Source organism: Microtus pennsylvanicus, chromosome 16 (genome assembly GCF_037038515.1).
Source record: "Microtus pennsylvanicus isolate mMicPen1 chromosome 16, mMicPen1.hap1, whole genome shotgun sequence".
Classification (NCBI taxonomy): domain Eukaryota; kingdom Metazoa; phylum Chordata; class Mammalia; order Rodentia; family Cricetidae; genus Microtus; species Microtus pennsylvanicus.
In genome coordinates, this window is record NC_134594.1 from 45,301,123 (window position 1) to 45,325,458 (window position 24,336).

General features: G+C 42.7%; 1 protein-coding gene across 1 annotated transcript in view; it reads right to left on the reverse strand.

Annotated features, from left to right (window-relative positions):
- Positions 1-4,405: 4,405 nt before the first annotated feature.
- Gucy1b1 (guanylate cyclase 1 soluble subunit beta 1) overlaps positions 4,406-24,336 on the reverse strand; it is a 42,376-nt gene continuing 22,445 nt past the window's right edge. Inside the window, exons 5-14 of the mRNA XM_075950537.1 lie at positions 19,970-20,167; positions 18,594-18,824; positions 17,423-17,539; positions 16,413-16,546; positions 12,692-12,889; positions 10,050-10,287; positions 7,713-7,853; positions 7,180-7,334; positions 6,759-6,885; positions 4,406-5,681 (exon numbers count right to left, since the gene is read on the reverse strand). Coding sequence (XP_075806652.1) covers positions 5,658-5,681; positions 6,759-6,885; positions 7,180-7,334; positions 7,713-7,853; positions 10,050-10,287; positions 12,692-12,889; positions 16,413-16,546; positions 17,423-17,539; positions 18,594-18,824; positions 19,970-20,167 — 1,563 coding nt within the window. The 3' untranslated portion in view covers positions 4,406-5,657. The remainder of the gene's footprint in view (positions 5,682-6,758; positions 6,886-7,179; positions 7,335-7,712; positions 7,854-10,049; positions 10,288-12,691; positions 12,890-16,412; positions 16,547-17,422; positions 17,540-18,593; positions 18,825-19,969; positions 20,168-24,336) is intronic.

The window sequence follows — 24,336 nt, forward strand, 5'->3', positions numbered from 1 at the left end:
GTCAGGCCAGGAACTCAGCGTAGGTACCCGGAGGCAGGAACCAATGCAGAGGCCATGGAGGAGTGCTGCTTACTGACGTGTTCCTCATGGCTTGCTTAAACAGCTTTCTTATAGAACCCAAGACTGCTAGTCCCAGGGTGACGTCACCCGCAATAGGCCCAGCCTTTCCCATCAATCATTAATTAAGAAAATGCCCTACAGACTTGCCTATAGCCTGATCTTAGAATCCATTTTCTCAGCTGAGTATCTCTCCTCTTCCCATTTGTGTAAAATAGACATGAAACTAGCCGGTACAGCAGACCCCTTGTCAACTTGGCATACAAACACAAATACTTTACAGTTAGAACCTTTCCTGCTTCATTTATCCCCGAGATGGGATGTGGGAATTAGAAGAAGGGAATTGTGGGAAATATGATCAAGATACACTGTATACAAGTATGGAAATTTTAAATAACAAAAAAGAGGCCAGTTAAGCCCCTTGTCAGATTCTGAACTCAAATTTTATGTTTCCTCTGATTTGCATTTCTTTCTGACCTTGTCCTCACCTTGGCTCAGGATTTAGGACACAGACTCATCATGGCCACCTGTGTATGCCCCAGCATTGGCCAGCAGCAGGCTTGGCACATACTGAGGTGGAAATGAAAGAGCTCTCAGGTCTATGATTTGTACTCATGCATGGCACGTAACATCATCACCAACTCAGCTCGGGTGCTGCAGTCATGCACGTCTGGAGTCGCCATCTTTATGGAGATAGGTGGTTCTGCTGAAGCTTTTTTACGTGGGGTAGAAAACCACAGGGGGAAACTAATGAGATTTGAGGGATGTGTTTCTTAAATTAATGTTTTGATTCCATATGACTCTTCGCTTCGAAGACCTAAAGCTACCTTGTGGGCAGTTGTGATCCCTCCCTGAATGAATGAGCAAGGGGGTCTAGAAAGATGGTACAGTGGATAATTGCTCACCTTACAAGAGTCAACAGAAGTTTGAATCCTCAGAACCCACAAAAAACATGTGGTGCTGAACATCTGTAATCTCAAGGCTTCCAAAGACAGGTCGAAGGCAGATGGAAAAAAAATTCAGTATTCAATTCCTACCAAGGAGGCACCAAGCTTGCCTTGGATTTATTTCTTAGAAGTTAAATTTTGTATCTCTCGATCAGGACAGTTAAAGTTCTTGCCATCTAAAATTTAGGTCTTATTCCTATCAGGTCCAGACCAAGTTCACAGCCTGAGCCCACAAGCCTTTTACAAAGAACTGCTACAACTGTAAAGTATGCCTTACTGCTGATCAGCTCATTTTCTACGATTAGAAACCTGAGTCCCCATAAACTGAGCTGTGAAAGCCATAGGGAGAGGGCCTCGCTATAACAGGGCTCGGGGTCTTTCTTCTCTATGGATGTTTCATTCTATTTTGGTCGGATTCACTATATTCCTGTTTACTATGATAGAAATTCAAATTTAGGGTAAATTAAGGCTTTAAATAAGCAGTAATTTCTTATTGATATTTGACAGCTTTCAATAGGAGGTAGATGAACTCTGCTTTTACAGCAATATTGTGTTACCATTTCCATCACAGATTGCTTATTCTAAAAAAAAAAAAAAGTTAACTCCCTACAGAACAGGCAGGGAATTGCTTGGTCAGCATTTCTGAAAAAGATATCTAAAAGTAAATTTGTTATCTCCTGATGAGTAAAACTGGCTGTTTTGTGGTATTCTTTTGGATTTGTGGGAGGATGGGAATGAATTCAAGATTGCACAAGGAAGTGACTAAGTTAGTAGCTACAGAAGGTGAACTCTATCCTTGGAGAGCCATTGTCTCCTTCCCTCACGCTCCACCGTCTTGATGGGCCGTTCTTTGCTGCCCTCTAGAGGTTAATCATCCGTCATTGCAAATGACACTTAGGGAAAGCTTGCAGAAAACTCCTCTCTCCATTCAAGGACTAAGAAAACAGTACATCATTTGGTGAGTCAGTTACAGATTCAAACAACATGAAATAGTTATGAAACATAAAACACATGCATATTTTACGTATTAATGAAAACGTCTTTTGTATCCAAACTGGCCAACTGCTGTCTTTTATACTTGAGTTAATGTGTAGGAAATTTTCTGTTTGAATATTGAAATATTCCAGGTTTTGCCTGTGGATACTATCGTTTTATCATGACACATGCTATCCCTAGTTTACTATCCAGTGTTGTCACCAACAACTCGTGAGTTTGCATGGCTCTGTTTCCACTAGCCTCAAAATGCCAAACCCGTGTTCTTATGCTATGATTTCTCCATGTTTTAATATACCAACAAATAATTTCAGCAACGGTTATTGTACTCCCACTTTTAACAGTGAGAACCAGGACATAGATTGGGGGGACGTATCATGGTTACAGGCTGCGCTAACAGACTGAAACCAAAGCTGTACAGGCCCAGTGTTATTTCTACACTTGCTCACCCTGCCTCCTCGCTCAAGAGAATAGTCATTACTCTCTGAAAGGGATCCATAGGCACTCTACACAACCCGTGTCTAATATTCTCATTGCCTTTCCCCTAAATTCCTTCTCCCTTCTGCACCCTCTGTCCCATTTCGAGGTCTTGTCATCTATCAACTAACTGGACAGGTAGCCCCTGCTTACCTTTCTCCTCGTCCCCTTGGGCCCATATCTTACTACAAACTTTGAGTTATGAACCTTGAGTTCTCGGTGGCCTTCTGTCGTTCCATCATTTTAGTGCAGGCTCAGGCCAAAGACTATCCACTCCCTAAAACCACACTCTCTAGTTCTCTGCTGTCAACTCAACCCGCATCAATGACAGCATGACTTCCATCAAGAACCGGTTTAATCATAGCTTAATAGCAGCCTTTCTGCAGCCCTTTCTTTCCTCCAATCTCTTACCTTTCCCACTCATCCTGCAAATCTAGTTTCTACCTCCCACAGTCTACTCTGTTCCTTCACACAGAAAGTATCGATCAACGGCTTATCTGTGGTGGATTCCAGTGACGTGAAGGAAAAGAGGAAGTACTTTGGCTGTTAGATCCGCAGGGACAGAAAGGGATGAACAGTGTGTACTGTTGAGTACTGTGGGAACATGGAGCACGTGAGTCCTTCTCTATTGAAAGGCTCTTGAGTTAGGCGATAGGAGAAATCTGTCATCACGGCATGGCCAAAGGCCTTCCAGACAGAGCAGGTACAGCCTTGCAAAGGCAACAGCTAGCAAGTGGCACCGGCTAAGACAACACTTTTTTTCGAAGGGATAGAGACAATAACTAGAAATTAAGTGATTTAGAGAGGAAAGAAATTTGAGAGTGTGGAATGGTGAGGGAAAAGCAAGAAATGGGCCATTTAAAGAGATTCGGCAACGTTTCAGGTTGGGCAGTTTGTACCTATTGCAGAGCGGTCCAGATGGGAGATTTTGTGTGGAAATGTTTTAAAGACAGAGATGTTTTACTTATTAGCACGTCTCACGTTTATAGCTGCTTCATGTAACAAAATACCCAGGAAAACTAGGGGGAAACCTTTTCCTTGGGTTATGATGGTGATGGTGGGCGTTTCAGCCCATGATCTTGTGTTGCACCTGTTATGAGGTGACACATCACAGCAGTGACATCACTCCCCTATGGCAGCAAAGAAGCCCATGTGACTGGGCCCAGGGGGGTAGGTTGGATGTCTCGGTCTTTTTCAAGGGTGCTCCCTCCACAACCTAACTTCCTTACACTGGAGCTTTTTCCTTAAACAGCAGGAGGAAGACCAAGCCATCAGCACTGGAGTCCGGAGGAGTCAGTCAGATCCAAATTATAACATGCCCAAACACCTAAGCCAGTGTAAGCCCAAAGGAACCCTTAATAAGTGTGTTGGGCCTTAGGAAGATGATAATGGAATTGTTATTTTATTTGACCTTCTTTTCTCAAGTTACTCATTCAGTATCATTTCTTGGTACCAAATATCTTTCATTGCTATGAATATTAAACATGTTGGTTATCTGTGTATACTGCCTCCCACCTTAAGGCTGTGAACTATCACAGTTGAGGACATTTTCACGGCTGTCTGCATTTTTTCTGGTGTTTCATCTTTCATTCTGTTTCTCCATAATGCAGGAGGAAAAACATCCTTTAGCGCCCCATGCCTGTCATCCCAACAATAAGGCGGGAGGACTACTAAAGTTCAGGATAGTCTGGCTAAAGAGTGAGATGTCTCAAATGAACTGAGTGCTAATACAAGGAACTATTGAACATTTATATCACAGAGGGGCAGTGTGTGCAGCTCCCTGTTAACAGCATTGTCCAGAGTGTGTCATGCTCTAAGATGAACACCCAGCTCTGAAAACAAATTACGAAAGTAGAAAAATCAGAATTAATTGATAGGTCAGAAACAAAGTTATAAATGCCTTTAAATAGGAAACTGAGAAAGAATGTAAGTTGTGTCAATATCATTTTATTAAATTAAAACTCTCAATAGACAAGTGAAAAATAATTTATTGTAGATTTTTTTTACACAATTAACAGGTAACATTTATACATATATTGATGTGCTGATATGAGATACTAAATTTAAAGACAAACATTTTTACATAAAAGTAGTTGTACTATATTTTTTAAAGATAGATACCAATAAATTATCAGAGACATTTAAAGGATGATAGGCCAAATATTCCCACTCTAGATTGGGATTAAAATGATTTTTCCTAATATTCTGAATATGATGTCCTGGATGCGTTTCCATTCCTCTAAGCTAGTAACGGAAGCTCAGGCCTGGAGACAAGCCACGGTTGGCTCCAACAGTGTCCTAGCAATGTATTCCCAGCTTTGTTCTTGGATATAGCTCGACCCCCAACGCTTGCTCAAGCAAATGCAACCTTTGAGTGTGAAACAATACAGCCCCATCCCAACCATCAGTAGTTTCTGAAACTCCATACAAGAACTGCACTACAAAAAAAACAAACAAAAAAAAAAAACAAAAAAAAAAAACCCTGCACTACAGATTAGGGCATGTCAGAAGTTAGATAAACTAATTGGTGTGAGACTTGAATGAGCAGCCCAATTTTACAATAAAAGAAATGTATATCCTATATTTCCAGGAGAGAATTAGCATCCTTCAAAATAGCCACTCATTTCTTAGTATAGCATGTAAATTCGTACTTCAGAAGTCTAGAAATTGCATTTTTCCTAAAACTTAGATCCACTCCTTTAGAAAATGGTTTCTAGAACAACATGCACCAACATGATATGAACCTTGTTTTACGTCATAGTCATTAAAATATACATGTACATATACATGGAGAATAAAACAAAACTGTTGAGGCATGATAAATACACACAAGGCCAGATTCTATTAAGTCTCATTTTGTCTAATTCAACAAATACGTATTGGGTGTCTACCACTTTTAGATCACCAGTATAGGTAACGCTTGCAGCAGAATTTCAGGAACGTGACGCTCAAATAATCCACATCAAAAGCCAAACTTTACCATCACCTTAAAAGTAGTCAAAAGCAGAGCTAACATCAGATAATGAATAGTGTTCGATACGTGTACCTAGGTGAAAGCATTTGGGTCATGAGAAAGGACAGTAGAAATTGATATCCACAGGGAAGAAGCGCTCCCAGGCTTGATACATCTTAGGCCGTCACCAGAAGACAAATGACAGTTCTTGTTGCCCCACGATCTGAGACTCAATTTTCATCCTGGTTTGTTTCCTTAAGTGGATGGAAAAAATATATTAGATTTTCCATATTAATGAAGCTTATGGTGTCCCCCAAACACATTTTCCCGTCTCTGACAGTGAGGTATGCATTTATATCTATAGTTCCCATGAACCATCTCCAGCCCAGTTTGAGAAGAAATCATTCTTAGGGTCTTTTAATCAAGAAGACAGACACCAAAGAGCCCGCCTCTTCAGAAGGGCACCCAGGGGCATGGCACCCCCACAAGCTAGTTATTTAGAGGAATAAAAGCAGCTGCAGTAGGGTAAGTATTTAAAAGCTGCCTTTCCTAATCCCTTTATAGTTTGTTATATCCTATGAAAACATTTTTAGGGAATGTATACAGAGCGGAAAAGAGATGTGCTCGGGTCATCTCACACCCTCTGGAGAGTTAATGTGTCAAAGAGGGAACAAGTTGTACTTGTTCTTCTGGTTTGACCCCTTGAGAGAGGCCTGGTGGGAACAGTGGAACAGTGCAGTCCTGCCTTGGCTTGGGGCTGGAGTGGAATCTCTCTGCACTTGAGAACCTAAATCTCTTCTAAGGAATTGTTTGGATTCTGAAAATCCAGAAGCCAGACATCTCTGAAGGAGAAACTCTAAGACCAGATCACCAAGGGTCTTTCAAACATTGTGCAGGGAGCTTCTGGTGACCTTGGGAGAATGCTAAGCTTTCTGAGTGATAAAACCATCAGGAAATTTGGTCATTGTGTAGACCTGCTGTACCCTGAGGGAGCAGCAGCAGCAGGGGCCAAGAAGGCTTCTTGGGTTCCTGAGTACTCAGCACTTGGGCTGTTTGAATTAGACCACAGAAGAAGCACACCCTAACCCTAACCCAAGGGCCTGAGGCTTTGGTTCCTACTTCATTACAAGGCAAAAACTGAACAGCACCTTCTAAAGCAGATCTGGTTCTAACTGGTTCATCAGTACTTCAGTGAAGTCGCTCTTTACCGAAGAGTTCCTCTCTGTAAGCAAGAATTCTTTTCATTCCGAGGTCATTGCTGGTGTGTCTGTTGGAACTCCCTCATTTATTTTCTGAGAAACAAAAGCAAAGATGCCCTGACGGGGCCATACCTCTAAGCCTGTGTTTTTTCTGGATAGGAACCAAACTTGCATTGGTTCTTTCTTGCCCTTCATGGACACCGGGCCTCTGTACTCCAAATGGAACTGTGGATCTGAATTTTCTGGAGACATGAGACACCTGGAAGACAGGAGATGGAGCAGACAGGGAAGCTGATTAAGGCCGTGAAGAGAATCCAGACAAGCAGCCCCACTGTGTAGGTGTCGTTAAAGGCGCTTAGGATTTTAGTAATGGTGCTTACGAGAAACCTCCACTGTGATGTGGAGTGGCTTACCACGGAAGCAGTGGTACACACTTCTCAAATAAAAAATAATAATCCCAGAAGCAGAGGGGAGATACAGAGGTAGGGCTGTTTAAAGGTAGTGAAAACACACAGTTTGCCCCCCCCCCGTCCCCTGACTTTTCCCTCCTCACCTGTATGTATATTCAGACACATTAATCTTTCCCTTTTCTCCTGTGGTCTCTGTTCTGCTTGTGAGGTTGACCGTATTTCCAAAGAGGCAGTACCGCGGCATCCGCTGTCCTATGACACCCGTCACCACCTCCCCGGTGTGGATCCCGATTGTGATCTGGAGAAGGCAAAGTTGGACTTCGGTTGTCAACATTTGTGTTATTTTACAGACTATTTCAAATGCCCTCATGCAACGTCCCTCTGAGAAGGGAAATAAGTCTGTCCGAAGAGAAAAGGTCTTAAGATATAATATGGGCCACTTCCATGGAGAGACAAGAGAACAGAAAAAGTGGAAAATTTCCTTATCCTCAGGACGGGCTGTCTACAGAACAAATGAGGAAATTTATTCCCATGTCTGGAGGAGTGTAATACAATAGTCAGTGTTCTCTCAGGATACCCCTTTTTGTACATGTTAACCATTTCCACATTAGAAGTGTACATCGGTTATTAACTGGGTTCTACCATTAGCATCCCAGTGCCTGATTTCCCCGCTCACCTGAACAGATTCACCGTCTACCTGCACTTGACCCGCGATTTCCATCATGTCCAAGGCCAGGTGACAAATGGACCGTGCATGATGGGTACAAGGTTCCGGTAATCCACTCACGGTCATGTACTTGTCGCCAACTGTCTCCACCTAAGGTGACGCACACACCCACGTGTTCAAAAGGGGACATAAAGTGACTGGTTAATTATTATAAAACAGTATTTCCCCAGAACTCCTTAAAGCTAGGGTCTGAGCTCCAGCACAATGAGAACCACTAACAATTTGGAACTTCCATGATATGGGCTCTTGATCATTTCCTCTGAGATCCCCTTGTAACTCAGTAGAACATGTATGTGTGCATGCACATACTTGTAAAGGTGCCCTTACCCATGTATGTGCAAGTGTGTGTGGGTAGGGGTGTGCGCAGTGTGCTTGCCCGTGCACATAGAGACTTCAGGTTGATGAAAGCTCTCTCTCTTTCTACCTTAATTTTTGCCATATTTCCTTTTTGTGTGTGTGAAGCATATGCTGGTGGAGATTGAATTGGAATCCAGGTACTCAAACACTCTAGACGAGCACTCTGCCACTGAATGCACTTAGCCTCAGGCTGTTGCTTTATTTTCAGACAGGGTTTCTTACAAAACCTGGTGCTGAATGTTTAGTTCAGCTGAACTGGCAGGCCAGCAAATCCCCAGGATGCCCCTGCCTCCTCTTCAAACAGCATTGAGGATACAGATGTGCACTGCCCTCCTGGCTTTTCCTAACTCATGCCTGCATAGCCCTCTATAGAATAGTCTGTTAATTCACTTCTTCCTGGAGCAGCTCTGGGTTCAATAGCACAGGAGCTGTTGGCTGAAGTTCATTGATTTATTGTGGCCTCTGACCACATTTTAATTTGTCAGTTAATTATTTGTTTAATTTTTAAATTAAATTGTTGTTCTGGTGCATGCATGCTGTTTAGATAGATGTCTCTGCGAAGATGCCATATGGAGGCCGGGGGATGGATGACCTTGGGTATCACGCCGCAGACACCGCCACCTTCCTGTTTAAAATAATCCAAGTAGGCTGGGTTAAGCCTCGTACTGCTGTGATGTGCTCACCAAGTGCAGCACTGTGCCTCAGAAAAGAATCACGGAGTAACTGGTCCGTGTGGAGTTCTATTGTCCCGGGAGCCTAGCGACAGGCAGGAACGTTCTTGCCTTTATAAAAGCAGCATTCCACTGACTTCATTTTTCCGATATTATATTTGTTTCTACTTAAAACAAAGGGCAGAGATGTCTTGTAAATGTTTAGCTTCAAGTTGATGGTATCTGAAAGTAAACCTGAGCCCCAAACCCTTCCCAAGCCCCATGACTTCTTCATAGCACAAAGCATTTATGTATTTTAGGAAAAAATGTCTTTGGCGGAGCACAAAAATGAATGCTGTGTTTATACTGAATGTATTAAACAATCTGCAGAGACTCGTTAACCTAAGTGCAAAGAAACTGCCGGATACTTCATGTCAGCCCGAGATGGTCTGCTCCACGAAACCTCACTGTGGTTGCAATGAAAAGAAAGTTTCCTAAGTGGTAACTACTCAGTCTTGAAGTTTATACCATAGCCTAGTGCAGCCCTCAGCCTTGGTCGGAGAAGCTCCACTTCACAGTGAGCAGCTGCTAATGCAGAGACTCATGACTGGTCAAGGGGCTGAGAATGATGCTGAGTGAACAGCCTAAGAACAGCATGTGTATCATCTCCAGGCTCAGCAGACACTTGGGAATGTCTGTCAGTGGGGGCGGAACAAAATGTAAAAGTCAAGGTTGGGGAGGAAGGCTGTGGAACAATGTCTTCTGGGAATGTCATGGCTGTTGTACTGCAGATCACTCTGCAGCTTCAGGTGCCTTCCCAGGGCTGGTACAAGGCTGAGGTGAGTCAGCGTGAAATCGTAAATGGGGCATTTGCACCTGGGGACGTGAATCACCTTGTATTCAGTGCTTTAGCTACTGGTAAAGATGTTTATAAGCCTATGGATCATTCGGGCTGCCCTGGTCAAACTCAAAGGGCCAGAAAACAAATATAAACAAAAGCAGGAGAGTGGAGGGGAGGATTGCTTGTTGGGAAGAGTGAGATGGGAAGGTGGTAAGAGAAGCTGGGTGCGAATACAATCGGAATGCATTGCCCACACGTGTATGAAATTACCAAATAATGCATTCTTTACAGTGAGGAACTACGGAAGCTAGCGGCCTGCAGGGACTCAATAGACCTTATAACACTTGGAAGCAGTTAGAGACCGGAAGCAGTGACCATGGGCTTCTGTGGGGCATCTCAGAAGAGTCTGCTTGACAACAGACTCCCGTGAGGACTTACCTTATAAACGAACGGGTTTTTCCGGGAGTCAGTCAGTGTATCAAATCTGGTGTAGAGGTCATTGAGGAGATTGACAATCTTCATGGCCCCTTCTCCAGATGCATGCTTGCTACAGAAAGCATTGAAGCCCACGATGCCACTGAAGAGGATGGTCACATTGTCGTATCTTTTGGCAGGCACGGGGCGCTTGTGTCTCAGCTCATTGGCGACAGATGGAGGGAGGACGGAATACAGCAATCTGCGGGGATGAGGAGAAAGCACTCTAAGACACGCTGGGAGCTGGGCCACTCCAACCTCACCATCAGACGTTGTGCTGGATTCTGATAAGAAACCCTTTAAAACCAGCGTCAAACGTTAGCTACATACAAAGCAAAGAAACACAGCAAGCACTTGCCTGTTGTCATCGCATACATCCCTAACCCTAAACCATTTCAAACCAACTCAAACCAAGCAAATAGGGAAAACAGAAGATCATCAATAGGCCCCCACGGTTTTCGTTTGCAGTCCCGCCTTTTCCTGTTCTTATGGCAGTGAATTGTTTGGCATGGTCCGTATGAGAATCTAAAACACTGCATAAACTGCCCAGTAACAGAAGCATGTTCACTCTATAGGATTAAAGTTTATCTCAAATATTACAAGGTGACAGGAGATAAGGTAGGATTGACTCTTTCCTGGGAGAAACTGATCAAAGAGATAAAAGGGATCCAGATGGGCAGACATCTTGTTTACAGGCCACGGTGAGACCACCACCATAATACTGGGAATGAGCCCAGGAGAGAGTGTGTTCAGCAACACAGTAGGAGGGGGAGCTGGTGACTTAGAAGAAAAGCAAAAACCTTTGGGCTCCAAGCCTGAAGAAACAAAAAGAAATAAGGCTTTCTTATCCGTCTCATCCTTTTAGCCAGTGGGCAAGGTTCAAATCTGAAAAACAGACCTGAGATCTCTATTTTCTCTAGCCACAGCGGAATTTCTTCAGAGATTAATTTTAGCTTCTAAACAGAAAGGATGTCATGCAACATTGAAATTAGATCTTAATATTGAATGGGACCAGTTGAAGAGCTTTAGAGAAAAAACTAGATGGTTTATAATGAAAATATTCTTAAAGTCTCCACTATAAAATCAAATCCAAATCTGTCAATCTAAAAGTCAATTGTGAAATTTAATGAAACGCAGTATCCCTAAATAGTGCAAATGGTTTTGAAAATCCACTCAACCTTGGGCAAACCGGAACAAAAAGGGTCCCGTGATGGATCTTTATATACTCATTCAGAAATCAAACTCTAGTGGCAATGGTATGAGCTCCAAAGGCTGAACCTTAGACTAGTGAGAGACGTGAATGCCCAAGCCACCAATTGAGGGGCAATGTGAATCAGCAGCTTGTTTAGCATGGGATGTAGAGCTTATGGATATTTCCATAACTTAAAGCACCTTGTACTGTTAGATGTCCGTTTACTAGTGGTGTAGTTTAGACCCGAGACATTTCCCCAAAGGCCCATGTGTTGAAGCCATAGTCCCCAGGCTGTGGTGCCATTGCAGACTGATGGAACATTTAAGAGGTAAGACCCAGTGGAATGAAGTTAGGTCACTTGTACACACCCTTGACATGGGTCTCATTCTTTCCGTTAGCGTCCTAGCCAGCACGACAGGAATGGCGTCCTCTGTCATGCATTCCTGCCGTGATAACGCAGCCTAAAGCGACAGGGCTGGCAACAGAGGCAGAAACCTCTGAAATCCCAATTGAATCTCTCGTTTCTTCATGAGTTTATTATCTCAACAGTTCCTATAACAGAAAGCTGAGGAACATAACTATAAGAGTGGATATCAGCACATATGGAACCATAATATATATTAAAAAAATGAGGTCCGCATTATTTTCTGATATCACAGCCAATGCAGAATATAGGGTAACTGGAAGTGACCAACCCATGAAACCCTGAATCTGAATCCTTGGTGCATCACACAAATATATATAGTATTTTTCATGGGTGAGTTGGCTCATGAACTGATAAAACAGGTAGTCTGGGGTTTTTTGTCTTTGCTTTTTCAAGCAGTGGGGTAACGTTCAACTGCCTGTCCCCATGTGCTTGAAATTTACAGCACATGCAGCCAATTAAACTAGGTGTCCTTACAACCACGGAGGAAGTGAAGGGTCTCAGAGTGAATAGACACAGCTTCAGATGAATAGTGTAAAGGGAAACACGAATGGATGAAGATGGGCATTCGCCATGACTTCTGTTTCATTCATGGTATCAATGATTTGAACGCTTGTGTTAACTGGTGTGCCCAGCATCTGGGGACAGGCATCTTACACAGGCATCAATGCCATGGAAACAGGGTGGACTGCACTGGTCTGTCCTCTGTTGCTGAAGTGGAGTGAATTAGTTCTGATGGAAAACCAAGTCAATTTGTTTCAATTCTCTAAAAATACAACATCCTATTTTGCAAAAAAAAAAAAAAAAAATACAAAAAAAATTCAAGAACCTGAGGGAAACATCCTATGGGCATCCGGAAAGAATTGCTTTTGATTACTATGTGGAGACACAGGGCTCCTAGACCCTTCTAGTGAGAGTATGGGCTGTAACATTACACAAGAGGTAGCAAATTGTGAATAAATGCCAGCCCTTTCCCTGTTCCGTTCTTACGTGTCTGTCTTTTTCTTCTCGTCCTCCAGGGCTCTCAGTGTAAGCTGTAGCCTATCCGTGAGGATTTCCAGCTCCTGGGTCAGTTTATACTCCTCCCGGAACTGTTCCCCCAAAAGAACCAGGTCTCTAGTGGCATCATGAAGAGGGATGTCACTCAGGTACAGGCCTCTTCTTGTCAGGTCGTCCAGGTTCATCACACTGTCAAACAGAGCAATGATGCAAAAATCAATACTGCGGGTCCACAAGGTGGGGTGAGACCTCCCTACAGGACAAGGTGGGAAGGCAGCGTTCCTCTTATCCACCTTCAGAGTTCAAAAGATCAGTCAGGAAAAACCAAGAGGAGGAGCTCACTCAAAAGGGGGCTTTGTTTTCTGTGTACCTAAAACCCTACAGGCAAGGGCTGAACTTCTGAAGTAGGTGTTTGTGGATTTTTACTTCTTGAAGGTATCTGCATCTGCTCTCACAAAAGATGATGCAGAAAACGGCCCCACAAACATCATCTCCTTCCGTATTTAATACAGGCTACCAGTACATTTTACAGAATCATCATGCTTTTCTTTATCCCAGAAGAGCAATCTATCCTCATGCATGAATCAGGAACAATGATGTTTCTGTTGAGAAACTACCTCATCTGTCTTATGGCTCTAAGAACATCATAACTAATTGCTCTTCTATTAGAAATAGGTGCATTTCTCAGTGTGCATTGTAAGGGATCCCTGCCTTGTGCTTGGACGCCATTCATTGGTCAAGCTTTCTTCTCTTCCTCTATTCTTGTTTTTGCTCATTTTCCCCATTTTTAAAATGTATTAGACCTTGCTGAAGTCTGAATCTTTGCAACTTAAATCTTACCATTTTATAGCATTATTATAATCTTAATTGATTCACTGAAATTCTGATAAGCAAATGTTTATTCAGAAATTACCCATTACCTGAGCATCTTAAGATTTATTTTTGGTTTGAATTAATTCTTAAAATGTAAAGTTATTATTTCCAGATATTCGGGATAGTAATTTTTCTAAAATAACAAATTTGGGTCATGAGTTTATTAAAGAATTTTGAATTAAAAGAAGTTCCCATGAAAGCATTGTCAACAGAAATATCTAAAAGTCAAAGCAAACTAAGCAAATGTCTGTGCAAACACAGAATAATCAAGGACGTTATTGACAGATTAGACAGGTGCTGTGTATAATTTTAAAGCTCCCTTGCAAAAATAAACTCATCTAAAAAGATGACAGATAACTTGCCAAATGATCCAAATGTGACCAAAAAGATCTACCCATGAGGAATGACGCAATCAGATAATCTTACAATTGAAATGGGATACCATACTGCCAGGTTTAATCTGCTGTCTTAGTCAGGGCCACAAGAACCTCTTTAGACAATGCAGATTCTTGTTACTCTTCTTAGCTGCATACAACCCATTGCTAAAATCCTGTTACTAAAGATACCACACATCTTGGCTGCAAGGTGTAGAGAAGCCAAGCTGGAACTGAGCTGAAAGTTTCCTTCATGCTGAGAAGCTATCATAGCTCCAGAAGGGGTTGTATATTCCTCTAGGAGAGAAAGGCATCAATGGTTTTATCCAGCTGAACTCCATGATCTACAGGACCAACCAGCCAGTCAAGATTCCCCGACTTATAACAAAGTTGCCCAACTGTAATAAGAAGAAACAATGGCCACAAGAGTAACAGTTTAAACCTGCTGTGACTGAGAAGATCTTAAGCCCTAGGAGAGAAGGCAATAAACATGTATGTTTATACCTATAGACAAATGCCACCCGTGGCTTTAATCAGAGACCTCTGTAATGATGGAGACTGAAGAGACACAGCTGCTCGAAGTGCTAAGGATTGAGAGTTGAATGCTCAGCCTTGAGGATATTTTACGCCATCCCTGACAAGGCTCAGGAAACATCCTGGAAGAGGGTAGGAAGAATGTAAGATCTGGAAGAATGTGGTCCCTGGAGAAGGGCTGTGAAATGCTGGGTTCTTGGCATGTCTAAGCCAATGCAGCCATGACCTGGCTCGACTGTGCTGCCTGCAGTAGACCTGTTCAGTCATGGCCTGGGGAGTTTAGGAGTTTTCCCTTTCCCTGATGAACTACCCCTGTTACTGATGGATTCTGTGGGACAGGCAGCTATTGTCTTCATCTGTGTGCCCCTGAGGAGCCCGCCAGGCCCTAGTGAATAGTTCCAATAGTGAATAGACCACAGTGGTTGTCATTAAACTCAGGGAGTCTCAAAATAACCCAAATCCAAACAATGACAACGAAGTCATGAAGGTAGAAATAGAACTCGTAAGGAGAATGGGGAATAGAGGAGGCTGGGAGATTCAACAGAGGATCACAATAATCAGCGCAGAATGAATACGAGGTGAAAGGTAATTCATACTGAGGTAGAAATCTTAATGAGATAATAAACAGCTTATTCTTCTGAAAGTTCCTATGGGTCCCCTGCTGTGTCTCTTGTTAGAATGGTTGTCTGGCGTGCAAGGAAACCTCTTATTCACTCCTCAGCATCAAACAAATGGCTACCGTGGTGCACACTTGTTATGATCAGTCTTCAGGAGGTGCGGCCAGAGGATCTAGTGTTCCCCAGTATGCAAATCTATTTAACTAGTCTGAGGCTAACACGGGGTACATAACATGCTGTCTCAAAATTGAAATCCCTATTACCTTTTCTTAGTATGAATTAATCATCCTAGGATTATTCATAGGCAAAACTTCCATTTTAAACAGATTTCATGGTAATTAGTAAATGTATCACTATAGGACTGATTTCTGCATATGAAAATTAAGATAAACACTATGAAATCTGCGATTCTTCCTCCAAATAAACCATTCTGTTCTTGATTAGAAATTCTCCCCTAAGATGAAGCTGTCATTCTCCTGACACACATCCAGAAAAATGCAGAGCAAGAGGCAGGTGACTTGGTCCCTGCCTTGTGCTAGCTTCAAAGCTGCTCCATGGTTCACCGTGTTGCCTCTTCTGTCTGCATGATAATTCTCAAAGTCAAAATTACTGTTATATTATGCACAAGATATCATTTAATAATAATCCCTGCAATTATCTTTTCCTATTTCTCTATAGATACATATTTCAAATCCTCTTGTATCTTTTAGTAAAGTGCTAAAACCAGCAAAACAAACCTGTTTTATCTCCTCTGCTGTTTATCACGAGTAACACATTTAACATAAATTCTATCTTAATAATACACGTTGAGCACCACAATCCAATTATAATAGTTACATATTTTAAAGTGACTCAGGCAAAAATTAGTCTTTTTTAATTGTTGCCAACTATAGAAAAGTTCCTTATTGATATCCTCGCATCCTATGCTTTCCAGAATTGCTCTCTATGTGACGCTCTTTTTGAAAGTACAAAAATATAGAATTAGCTAACAGGTTGTTCATCCCATGATCTAACATCATAAGTACTTCGCAGACAGATTATGATATGACATAAAGAAGATGGGACTTTGAGTTTTTAGAAATACCCAATGAATTGTATAATGAGGGCCTGAAAATCCAGTTTATATTTCAGCAAAAGTAAGCAATGTGGATTAAAATGATGGATTCTGAGCGGCTGATGTACATGTATGCACTGAAATATCATGCCAAATTCCATTCATATGTACAACTAACACGTACTGATCAGAGTTTTCATGGTGTTTCTGTGAATTCGTTTGTAACTTATGGCAATTCCAATAAAGCTAAAAGTTGTTACCTTGGTGAACAGAGGAAGAGGATGCTATCAGCTTCTGGTAAGTAGATCATTTGGCCCTTGAGACGTAAGCAGCTAATCTCTGTCCCGGTCAGTTCATCCTCACATTCAAGTTTCTCAACATCCAGCAATCCTTCCTTGAAATGGGAAAGACAAAACATTACAGAATCCACCTTTCCCTGCCTGGCAAGGCATCGGGAAGGAGTGAAAACCTTACCCTTCTCACCAACCCTAAGGGAGAGGATGCTGGCCCATTAGAACTGCAGGGGTGCTGCCCTCGGTAAGACCATCAGTGCTTGACAGACTTCTCTGCACCTCAGGAGGCAGTAGTGGAGTTGCCTCCTACACGTGATTTTCCTGTATGGCCCCAACACACATTTCTGACTTGTACCAAAGCTAAGCCAAGTGAACCCTGTATTCACAGAACTGAAAGCCGTCCCTAGCGTGTAAAACACAAGTGGCTGTGTCTTTGGGATGCCTTGTAGGGAGTATGAAGTGTGGATGCTGGAGAAATTGTGTTTGCTACTATTATCCCAGGCGCACAAATGAGGAAATCTGGAAACCATCTAAACTACCCACTACAAGAGTTTATGGATTTTTAATCCGTTTATTTCCCTACAGAAAAAAAATTATTAACAAGAATTATAAACAATTTGCAGAAAAATAAATAGCTTTGGTGACATTATCAAAGACTTCTTGTTAGGTCTTCTGATTTCTTTTTTTAAAAAAGAAACACTGTAAAATCAAGGGAGTAGAGATGCTGGTTTTATTATGTGAGACTGAAGAGGCTTAAATGTTCCCAGAAAGACACTTTCTCAAGATGTTTTCCCCACTGGTCCTGATCAGCTGACAGACGGCCCTGTTCCTCAGCCAAACATTGCTCTCTTGAGAGTTGTGTTTTATTTTCTTCTATCTCCACTGCATGGGCTGTGCTGGCTGATGATTTCCCCTCCCTATTATGGCTGATGGATGACATGCCTTGTTCGCATCCAGCTGAAGGAGTGTCTGCTTACCTTGCTTCTCAGGACAAAGACTGTATTGATGTGAGAAAGAATCCCATGGAAACTGATGTCAATATGAGGGCGGACCAGAGAGAAGACAGACAGAAGACTGCAGTTCCCAGGCTGAAGCTAAGAGGGGGGTGGGCGGGGAAGGAAGCAAAGAACGCTCAGCAACTTGAAATTGACTTTTACCACTAGATATCAATCTTGAAATTAAGTCAGATCAATTGTGTTTATAAAGTGAAAAAAATCTTAAGTATTGGAGATTTATCCTATACGTGCAGCTGAGTGATTAAGCAAACATTAAATGCTTTCAGAGACAGGAAACCTAACATGGATTTTGAGTAACTAATGTTCAAATATAAGCTGGTACAAATCATTTCAAGAGAAGAAAGGTTACCATCTAAACCATAGCATCCCATGGTAGATGACTGTGGCTGAAAATGAGATTAAGTATTGAAAAGCCAGTAAATAGTGGCTTAAAGTTTATCCAAAGGGAGATAATATTACTAGAAGCTGCAACACACACACACACACACACACACACACACACACACACACACACAGCAGCTGCCTCGGATGGCACGAAACAGAACTGGATAAGAGGAACCTTGTGTCACATCAGGACACAAAGAAACCGAGGAACACACCCTGGTGATCTACAGCTTCACATAAGACCTCTGCGTTCTAGTCCTGAATTTAAAGCAAACGGTACGTCCAGACGTACGCGTGCCACGGGCGAATCCTCACATGAACATGGGAGGAAGAGTGTGCTGACAACCGTCTGAGGTCCTTTGGTACTCTACCCCTGGTAGCTTCTCTGCTTCGCACCCTGAGTGTTTGTAAACTCCCTTCTTCCCCTTGTCAACAGCTGATTTTGAAAACTATTTTTGGAAGGCCGATAGGCAGTGAATATTTATTCAATAAACAAAAACATGAGTGACATCTGGCTGCTGTTGCCAAGCCCCCCGCCCACCCGACCTTTGCTCCCAAAGCAACTCTGCTGTTCTCATATAACTTCCTCCCCTCCCTGGGATTAAAGAAGAAACAAGTGAGTCCTAGGGAAATATTTTCAAATACCTTTAGTTATAATAAGTGCGTGGGATACTTTCTATAGTTTTGTCAAAGGTTAAAAAGGAATGAAGCCCGTGAGAGCGTCAGGTCCCAGTGCTGTGCCCTTTACCTGGGGGAGCACTCTGTAGATGGCATTGCCACACTGAGTGACCACCAGGTCCCGGTCAAATATGATGTGGAAAGGAAATGCCTTGCAGAAGGTGTACGGACTGATGCGTGATTCCTGGGTACCGTTTTCTTCGAATCTGTCCAGGTCTTCATAAAAATCCTCTTCCTTGGACTCTTTCTCTTCAATTAAAAACTGAGTGTGGTCACATTCCTCATTTCTTTGCTGAATAACCTGGATGTGGACGGGAGAAAATTAGTGACTGTTTACAAACATTGTGTTTAGAGAAAAGCTATGGACATGGACATGAAAAATGGAAAAACCTTTCTAGATGTTTTCAGATCTGTGAAATGTGAAGGCAGTATTCCTTTGGGATGAGGTGTTGTGTGTTCCACACAGCTCCCTTAGGATAGTTTCCAGTCAGCTGGGTAGCTGAGGATAACTTTGAACTTCAGGTCCTCTTGCCCCCATCTCCTAAGTACTGAGATCATGGGTTTGTGCCACTATGGCAGTGTTTCCCATGCTAGGGATTGAACCCAGAGCCTTGTGCGTGGTAGCCAAGCATTCTGCCAGCCGAACCACCTCCCACAGTTATTCATACAGAATTTTTCATTGTAATTCTGGTATGAGTCCCCATAGCACATATGGCCTTTTGGGTGGCCTAGAAAGAGAGCGCCCCCTTGGCCTCATGGGGTAGACCTCCCAGACAGGCACAAGGAACAGAGAACTTATGGTTGCTCTGCATTCAAAGCTGAGCGGGAGAAGCTGACCAGAAGCCACACAGATCCGAGACAGAGAAAAGAGGCAATTGTCTTTATTGCACGCTTTCCCTATGGGTGCCTTGAAATTGCCACTCGAGAATAACAATGGGTGTCATCAACAGTATCGGGAAAGACCAGAGCTGGCTTGGCTGTGTTTGCCAGCACAACTTGACTTTAAAAAGAGAAACGAAGAACACAAGACTTTAACAATATAAAATGTTCTAGGTACATTCCCTGAGAGACAAAAGAATTCACATAGAAAAGGGATCTGTAAAATCAGCTGATTTAATATGCTCTTTCCATTTCACTACCCACAATCTGATATCTTGCAGACTGAAGCTCAGCCCCCTCCCCTCTCCCAGCTGGCGTGTATTCACAGAAAGTAACTGAATTTCCTCTTGCCTTAAGCAATGTATAATTAGAAAAAAATCTGTTGCAAGGGGAAAATTTCCCAGTATAATGCATTCCCAGGCCAAATGGAGAAGACTCCGGGGTTCACACGATTTCATCTTACAGGGATTGCTAGTGCAATTCGTGACCAGCAATCACTGTGCGGTATCGTTTCAAATATTTCCGTGCTCCTTTGTGTTCAGAAACACCTTCGCTGGTGGAGATTACCTTCATGTCTATCTCAGTGCCATGTATCTGTTGAGCAACGGTCTTGATGATCCCGATCACAATGTCCTGAAGCCCCTCTCTCTCCGAGTAGTAGTGCAAAATGAGCCCTTTTCCTTTTTCCGCATCGGTGCACCGGAAAGAAGGTGCGCGCATCCCTGGGTAGATGGTAGCGAGGTGGTCATGCAGGGCGTCGAGGTTCTGGAGTGGAGAGGAAAGAACGGTGACTAGAAGCTTCTAGAAGGGGGGGGGGCTTAGCAATGCAAGGAGCAGACGCAAGGTTCAAATCTGGGTTTGCTGGAAGATTCACTAGAGTAAACATTTACATATGAGATCCTTCGTGGAGTCCTTGAGACAGCTCCAAGGTTTAAGCTCCACAGAGAGAGTGAAGAGAGCAGAATATGTCATTATTAACTGCACATTTAAAGAAATGATAAATGAGGTGAACGCATCAGGAAAAAAGCATCCTTAATGACGAAAGCAGGCATCTAAGGTTGCTGTTCATGCACATTGTAGCAAACAGTAAAAAATATTTAAACCACCCACTTTCTTTTCACTTGCTCTATAATCCCCAACCGAATTTAATAAAAAAAAATCAAAATGGTCAAAGATAGTGAAATATAAACATTACTTTGATTATTGATATTTTAAATTAAAGATGTGATTATATAAAGATGCATAATTCCTTGTTCATCAGTAGTCTCCGACCAAGATGAGATCCCACAGCAAAGCAACCAACACATGACCGTCTCAGACTAAAGTCTTGGAAAATTAACGTTTTCTACTTCGTTGTAGCTCTGTCACATAGAACACGCTGAATTTAACAGCGTCTTCTATTAGTTCCTAAAATTCAAAACTGGTTCATACACAGATTGACCCAAAACTGTGGAAGCTGCAGTTTAACGTCAGCCCCACATCACGGCATTTAGATGACAGCATGTGTCAGGCAGGTTTGTGCGGCCGCGGGAGATACCCCCAGGCACAGAGGATCACGAAGACTAAGACTTCTCCAGTCAGCTGGGAGAATCCAGTTTCGTGCCGTGTACCTCAATTTGCAATGAATTCTGTTCTCTTTCCTCTAATAACCCCTGTAAAAATTATGTCTCGCTAGTGCTGAGCAAAAACATGACTTCTTCCTGATTGCCCCCAGGGGTCGCTGTTGCAGTATAAAAGTTACCAGGCCACCTGTCCCAAAACTTCTCATTTCTTCCTATGGAGCTGAACAGAACAAGGGGTTCTTCTGCAGGACCCTTAGACCCCTGTGGGTCTGTTGGTGTAAAAATCTTGAGAGAAAATATCTTGAGGAGAAAATGTACTGTCAAGAGTTTTACTATTATCCCCATTTTCCATAAAGTCTCAACTGATTTTTGTGGCTGCATTAAGGACATTTTCATTATATATTACAGTCCAAGTACTGTGTTGCATTCCTTAAAATGAAAGGAAACTATGTTAAATAGTGATCTAATATTATTTCATTTTCCTAAGAGAAATATTAATGTCCCCTAGTCAACAGACCCATGTCACTTAGTTACTGTCAGTTTCCATTTTGGCTCATGACATGGTTTTGTACATTCCTACATGGGGTCAATCCAATCACTGGCAGTGAAAAGGTTCCATTTCTGATAGCTGCTGCTGTGATGTTAAGGCAGGTCTGGCGCTGTACGAAGACCCAGGATGGATGTCATTTAAGCCGGCCCCCTCCCTGTCTTTGGTGCAGCCATTTGCATGGTTTCGCACAGGCATGGGCGGTACTAAAGCTTGGACACTGGGATACGGCATCCCTTAGACGCTCTCTTAGCGGCAAGCGGGTTACCGCGAATGCTGAGTGACAGGGCCGGCGATTCAAGCCGTCTTTGTGGTAACCCAACTCTCCAGGGATTTGTTGTTATATTGAATTTGCTATTAATTAAATAGACAAGTAGAGTGCCTTGTTGGAGCATGAAAGATTTTACCACTTAATGTAATATTGATTTTATTTAGATAGTACCCAGTATAAAATACACTCTTGGGGTTTCTTCTGTTACAGTTTCCCTGACTCAGTTTTACTCCGTCAAAATTCAAGTGATTACCACAGCCTGCCTCTTCTAAGAGATTGGATTATGAATAAATTTAAATTATTTTTCACCACCCTGATGCTGCCGAGAAATGTGCAGCCTTCACATTTGCGCCACAATTGTTGCAGTAACCTCAGGAAACCACAAACGAGGCCTCTTAGCAGCACGGTCGAGAGAAAAGCTTACCCACGCTCGATAGCAGTGTCTAAACAGACTTGACAATTCATGAACACAGCTATTTGGATACATCTGGGCAATAAAACGTTCTTCGCAAAACTGGAATTGTTTTATTTCTAAATATACCCACGGAGGTAAGAGCAGGAGGGGAGAGCAGCTGCGTGGCCAGTTAGAAGGAGTATGCGCATCTGACCAGCAGCCAAAACGTCATGGGAAAACGTAAACACGCATGCTCCAGTGTGAGCACCCTCCAGAAAGCCACGGAGCAACCTCAAGTATGCTCGAACTCATTCTCTTCTGCGTCGTTTAGAAAGGCGGCACTTTTGTTCCAATACCTAAAATTCAGTCTGAAGGTTTAATTTAATTTCTAATTGTGCTGATATCATTTTGTGCGCCCCCCCCACACACACACAGAGAATGAATGCGCTGTTTCTATGCAGGGAATCTGCGAATGTCAGTCCAGTTAACCCGTCTCCAGATAAGAGCAAACTTCACAGCTGATCTAGATTTAGTTCAAACTGTGCAACCCGTTATTCATAGACGACTCTGACAACCTTAACATTTTTATCTTCCTTCACTTTTGTTTTTCTGTTTTAAATAAATGGAAATCGTATTTTAATTGCAGGCTGTAGACCGTGGAGTTTAGATGTTTCTTTTGAAATTCAAAAGTTAAAACAAAGTCACTAGCGCATTTTTTCCTCCAAAATGTAAATAACTTGGGGGGAAGTATTAGGATTTTACAGCTGTTTAGGAACATCCCAGTCTTTCCCAAAATAGCTTTTTGCGCAAACATTTGAGAGATCGAAATTGGATCTGCTGTGAGTGCCGGGTTGCTGCTGGTGGGCTGTGTTTTATCAGCCGGAATTGGAGCCAAGAGGAGCTGAAGGGGTGACTGAAAGTACCACAAACCCAACCGGGAGAGCCACGTCTCCAGCCAAGAATGAAAGAATATTTCAATTTTTAAACGCGGTCCTTCTGGCTATTGAAATAAGCTCATGAATACAAATCTTAACAGGTCTCTAAAACATTTTTCCAGTGTATTTTTCAAGTCAACCTGGCAGGTTTTGATGTTGATTTTTTTTTTTTTTTTTTTTTTTTTTTTGCTTATAGAACTGTTAGGGCCATAGAGAACAGACAAGGTAACAATGCAGCAGGATTAGCAATGAATGGATAGGCCTGCATCTGCCTCATTTGGGTCCCATTGCCAAAGGCCCTGCATCAGCTCACCAAGGACTTAGTCAAAGGTTCTTGACTCATTGTCCAAGAACATACATGATATAGCAAGCCACATCAGCACGGACTTGATTGAAATACTAATTTATTGTTATCCTTGATGGTTCTCTGTGCTGTCTGAATGAGTGTGGGAAACTCCTGGCCTGCAGTCATCAGCACATTGGCAGGATGATTTTCTGAATAAATGCTAGAAACGGCCTTGATATAAGGCCAGGTCTTTGCAAGGGAATCAGGCTGACTTTTGCCCTGACCATCTGTATCGTTTGTGTGGTGTGAGCATCTCATGTTGGCTGTCTGCGTCCACCGAGCAACATGAAGACATCTTATGCTGTGGCCTAGGATGTTTCAAATTGCCACCGTTGCCATAATCTGTTGGCCAAATGATGCCCAAAGCCAATCCCTACTCAAAGGCAGCAGAATTGCATCAACTGATGGAAGCCAGGCACAGGAGCGACAGGAGACACTGTCGCAGTGATCTCTGAAAAGTGTTTTCTGTCATCGTGCAGAGTGGGCTGCAGTGGAAGCGCCTCTGGCTGGACATTCCTTACCAGTGATGTTGTCAGGGAGCAAGCAAAGCTTGCACACGCAGCAGAGCTTCTCTTAGCTCACAGAGGCCTCCGATAGGAACCTACATGTGCCTAGTGTAAGAATATAAAAGCAGAAAAGAGCTGAAAGAGCTTGCTAAAATATAGCTTTGTCCTTCTAGCAACAGTTTTAGCTAAATGCGTGTGAAATCTAATAACCACATAGAAAATAGTTAAGAGCCTTCCCCTTATTGCTTTAGGTTTTCAGTTACGAAATGAACTAAAGAATAAACGAGACCTGGATAGAGGTGGGTGGTCCTTGGGCTTCCCACAGGTCAGGGAACCCTGATTGCTCTTCGAGCAGATGAGGGAGGGGGACTTG